Here is a 5079-nt window from a genome sequence, read left to right as displayed (position 1 = left end):
AATAGTTGATCATGTAGCTGGCGATTTTCCCTAAAAAAACAAATGTAGCTGGCGATTTTCCCTAAAAAAACAAATGTAGCTGGCGATGAAAGAGATAAAGGATTTGATTCTCTAAGCTAAAAAAAAACTAGCTAGCTGCGACTTGCGAGAGCTACATAGGGGATTGCACGTCGGTTGAGCGCTGCCGATCGACCATGCACGCAGGTCAACGGAGTGGTTGCTATATATACTGTATTATGAGCCCTATCAAGAGCATGTTCAACCCATCGACCGCGTTGCATTGTATTCCAGCGGTTGCGAGTCGATACCGCAACGCTTTCTGATCGCCATGACTTCCTCCTCGCCGCTGCTCTTGCTCGCTCTCATGTTGGCCTGGTCAGCACCAGCCTTCCTCCCGGCGCGCGCCGGCGCCGGCGACCAGGGACTCAAGCACATCCACCTGTACATGCACGAGATCTTCGCCGGCCCCAACGCCACGGCGATCGTGGCGGTGCCATCACCACTGGGCGCCAACGCGACGTTCGGGGTGGTCGGCGTGCTCGATGACGAGCTGCGCGACGGGCCGGACCCGAAGAGCTCGTCGCTCGTGGGCCGGTACCAGGGCATTTTCGCCGGAGCCGGGCTCGTGAGCCCGCCGGGCATGCAGTCGGCGATCAACTTCGTGTTCACGGCTGGGGAGCACAGCGGGAGCACGCTGGCAATGCTGGGGCCTGTTCTGAGCTTCACGGGTGCCATCGAGCGCTCCGTGGTGGGCGGCACCGGCGCGTTCAGGATGGCGCGTGGGTACTGCGTCATGACGGCCGCGGGCAACCCCACGCCGGACTCCATCGTCTATGAGGTCGACCTATTTGTGAAGATGGATTATGCCTGATCATTTCCCCCTTCTCGTAACCTGTATCGATCATTATCGTGTACTCCCTCCGTTTTGAAATAATTGTCGCTGGAGATAACCAGTTCATTTTTCGTCACGTTGTAATATTTCTCCGCTTTCCCTTTGTGCCCTCGCACTCGCTCTCTCCCCGACAGGCCCCCGGCTACCACTCGCCTCCTCCCCACCCCAGATCCGTCGACCTCACCCCACCCACCACCGCCCACCGCCAGCTCCGACGACCCCCACCTTGGCGCCCATCCACGAGCTGGAGCAGCCGGATGAGGATGACCCCACCGAGACCGCCTCTTCCTCCGGCGACCACGCCACCCAGCGCCACCAGGACGCCGCCGCACCACCACCGAGCTTCCAGCTCTCCCCGTCCCAATCCCCTCCCCCGGCCGGCCGCTCCTCCCGCACTACCAGAAGCAGCACAGGCGGACAGCAGCAGCTGCGCTTGCCTCCCGCCCACGCCAGCAGAAGCTGTTGGAATAAGCCACGGCGTGTGTGGTCGGGCTCGTCGGACGCGTCGGGTGCGCGCGGGACGGGCGGGACACATTGGTGCCGTCGGGCTCGTCGGGCTTGTCGGGCGCGTCGGTGACGCGCGGGACAGGCGGGACGTGCGGGACGCAGCAGCGGGCGTATGTGTAAGTGCTCGTAGCCGTCGTAGTTAGGCTGGCAGTAGTAGCAAAACGGCCGCAGCGTTCCGTTCGTAGCCAGCCGGGTCGTATGCGTAGAGCGCGTCATGGAGGCCGGGCTGAGCGGATGGATAATGCGTAGATCGGGGAGGTGGGCAGCGATGTGCATGCATGCATCGGCCAAGTATAAAATCCCTCCTGGTTGAGTTTGTTACGAGAGCGCGTGCGTTGTGCGTCCAAGGTTGTAGCCCGTGGTGGTTAGTGCAGCTATAAAGAAAAATGGCGTTGTGAGCGCCGGGGCGTTCGTCGCCGGAAATCAGTGTTGTCTTCTTCCTGTGTATGTGCCAGAGAGAGGGTGAGCTGAGGGTGAGCTAGGGCTAGCCGGTTCCAACAATTGATATACAGAGCTTCGGTTCGGGCGATTACCGGCGACCATGGCGCTCGTCCCACATGGCGGAGGCGCGGGCGGATCGGCGTCGATGCCGATGCCGATGCTCACGGTGGACAACTACACCGTCTGGGTGATCAAGGCGCAGGCCATCCTCGATGTGCACACCGTGTGGGAGGCGGTGGCGCCGGGCGATGCGGCGGTGAACGCGCGGAAGGACAAGACGGCGCGCGCGTTGCTGCTCGGAGCGCTACCGGAGGACGTGTTGCTGCAGGTGTCAACGAAGCTCACCGCCAAGGAGGTATGGGACTCCTTGAAGGTGAGGTTCGTCGGTGCCGATCGGGTCCGCGCGGCGAGGCTGGCGACGCTGCGCGGCGAATTCGACCGCCTGAAGATGGCGGATGGCGAGGAGCTCGACGTGTACGGCGGGAGGCTCGCGGCGATGGCGGCGAGGTACGCCAACCTCGGGGAGGCGCTGGCGACGCAGCACTTGTCAAGAAGTTGCTGGATACGGTGCTGGATCGCCTCTTCCCCGTCGTCGCCGGCATCGAGCAGTTCCACGACGTGACGACGATGGCGTTCGACGAAGCGCTCGGGCGGCTGTGTGCGTTCGACGAGCGGGTTCGGCGCCGTGGACAAGACGGTGGCGAGCGCGGGGGTGAGCAGCTGCTCATGACGGCGGCGCAGTGGGCAGCACGGGAGCGTCGACACGGCGGTGCTCGGGACGACGACGACGGGTGCAGCGTGGCGTCGGGGAGCGGCGGCAACAGGCGCAGGCGCTGCTACAAGTGCGGGGAGCACGGGCACTTCCGGCGCGAGTGCCCGCAGCTGCGGAAAGGACCGGCGGCGGAGCATGCACTCTTGGCCGGCGCAACGTCGACGACGACGGACTCCTCTAGGCCGTGGCTTAGTGGGTGTGTGTTGGAATAAGCCACGGCGTGTGTGGTTGGGCTCGTCGGGCGCGTCGGGTGCGCGCGGGACGGGCGGGGCATATTGGTGCCGTCGGGCTCGTCGGGCTTGTCGGGCGCGTCGGTGACGCGTGGGACAGGCGGGACGTGCGGGACGCAGCAGCGGGCGTATGTGTAAGTGCTCGTAGCCGCTTAGTTAGGCTGGCAGTAGTAGCAAAACGGCCGCAGCGTCCCGTTCGTAGCCAGCCGGGTCGTACGCGTAGAGCGCGTCATGGAGGCCGGGCTGAGCGGATGGATAATGCGTAGATCGGGGAGGTGGGCAGCGATGTGCATGCATGCATCGGCCAAGTATAAAATCCCTTCTGGTTGAGTTTGTTACGAAAGCGCGTGCGTTGTGCGTCCAAGGTTGTAGCCTGTGGTGGTTAGTGCAGCTATAAAGAAAAATGGCGTTGTGAGCGCCGGGGCGTTCGTCACCGGAAATCAGTGTTGTCTTCCTCCTGTGTATGTGCCAGAGAGAGGGTGAGCTGAGGGTGAGCTAGGGCTAGCCGGTTCCAACAGAAGCCGTGCTCGATCCGGTCAAAGGTGATATTTTTACACGGGCGGCGGTGCTCGATCCGTGCTGGAGCATCGGGAGGAGGACGACGGCGCAGTGGGCTTCTGTTCTTCCCTGCTGTCGAGAAGCGGCCCCGGCCTGTTGACCCGCGCGCCCTCGTCCTGGCCGTGGCCGCTACCTGGGCTGCTCGCGAGGCAGCGCAACATGTCGGGGTCGCCGACGACCCTGAGGAGGAAGAGGAGTGCTTGGTCCAGCGCTCCGTCTCCTACACCCTGCCGCCACGCGCTCCTCGGAGATACCCAACCAGCCATGGAGTAATTCAAGTTCAAGGTGATTCGATTCGATTCGGCAGCCCTCTCCGCTGTGATGTGCTGTAGCTACACTTGATTTGAATTCTTTCTCTAATTCTTGCCGGTCCAAGCAATCAAGATCATCAGAGTCAATAACGGAGATGGTCCAACAGCTATGTTTCTGAGTGAGCAGGCACAAAGGATGCCCAGCTATGTTTATCTGTTGACCACTGTATTAAAACCTGTAGGATATCTAGCCTCAAATGTTATGACCAAGACCAACTGACAAAAACCTGAAACTGAATCTTGATACTCCTGCTACGAATACAATCAAGCCGAGAAAATAAATGTGTTGTCCATATGACATTTCACTATTTTATTTCAGTTTCAGAAATACACATTGATGGACTATGTCTAGTGTTACTGAATTTCGTTTTGCTGTTTTACTGCGTCTCTCATTCTCTTTACCGTGCCTAATTGGACATGCTTACTCTTGATTATGCTCCGGTTTAGGTCCCGGTTGGTACTGCCAGAAGCCTTGCCGGTCCAAGCAATCAAGATCATCAGCAAGTCAATAACGGAGACGGTCGAGCACTGTCATCACACTGAACCTGCAACACCAGTGAGATGACTGAAGATTGGGTTGTGGTTGGAGTGAGAGGAGAAGCAAATCACTTAACCAGTTGAATCCTTGTGAGTGCAACCCTCTATTTCATTCCCACTTTGTTGTTGGCAAAGTGATTTGTCACTGTATGATCATCTGTTTCTTTAGTGCAACATTCTTCAAAGTATGCCATGAGAACTTCCAAAAGAAAAAAAAGTATGCCATGAGAATTTGGTTATCTGATTTTTGCTTCTGGAGGGGTGTACAAGACGGCCGAGCTGTGGCAGGTGAAGGAGCCGCTGCCGCTGCCCGCGCCGAAGAAGCGCAACTGCTCCATGGTGTTCACCCTCAAGGAGATGGAGGAGGCCACCAGCATGTTCAGCGACAAGAACCTCATCGGCAAGGGTGGCTTCGGCCGGGTTTACAGGGGCGTGCTCAAAGATGGGTAGGTACGTTCAACTTCAGATGATGTTATTGTTTTGTCTCTTGGTACAGTTTTTAGATTACTGAGTATGGGCAGAGTCTGAACACTTCGAAAGCAAATACGTCCCTTAATTTCAGAAGATTGTGGTGTTTTTGTCATTTAGCTTTATGTGTGTTTTCCAGATTATATTAGTGCTAGCACCAATGATTCTGTTTGGAAGAGAACTTCCTCTTTGGTTCGATGCATTTGTCCTATTGATTAAGTGCTGTAGGACGCACACCCCTGAGGCCCTGACTGAAACCGTTCAGTACCTTATCTTACTGTCATTTCTGCTCTTACTGTACAAGTTCTTACAACAATCTTGTGCTACTGTTACTGTTTACTCCTGTCAAACAAACTACTCCAT

General features: G+C 57.8%; 1 protein-coding gene across 1 annotated transcript; it reads left to right on the top strand.

The window, feature by feature from the left end:
- The first annotated feature begins 273 nt into the window (after window positions 1–273).
- Window positions 274–963, top strand: LOC123049007 (dirigent protein 1-like). Its single transcript, XM_044472017.1, has one exon. The coding sequence runs from the start codon at window positions 329–331 to the stop codon at window positions 869–871; it is 543 nt and encodes a 180-aa protein (XP_044327952.1). The 5' UTR covers window positions 274–328; the 3' UTR covers window positions 872–963.
- The last annotated feature ends 4116 nt before the right edge of the window (window positions 964–5079 follow it).

This window comes from Triticum aestivum, chromosome 2D (assembly GCF_018294505.1).
Source record: "Triticum aestivum cultivar Chinese Spring chromosome 2D, IWGSC CS RefSeq v2.1, whole genome shotgun sequence".
Taxonomy (NCBI): domain Eukaryota; kingdom Viridiplantae; phylum Streptophyta; class Magnoliopsida; order Poales; family Poaceae; genus Triticum; species Triticum aestivum.
This window is presented reverse-complemented; position numbering and strand designations above follow the sequence as displayed.

Excerpts from the sequence above, each read along its gene's own strand:
- LOC123049007 (XM_044472017.1), top strand. The coding sequence starts at position 329 with ATGACTTCCTCCTCGCCGCTGCTCTTGCTCGCTCTCATGTTGGCCTGG.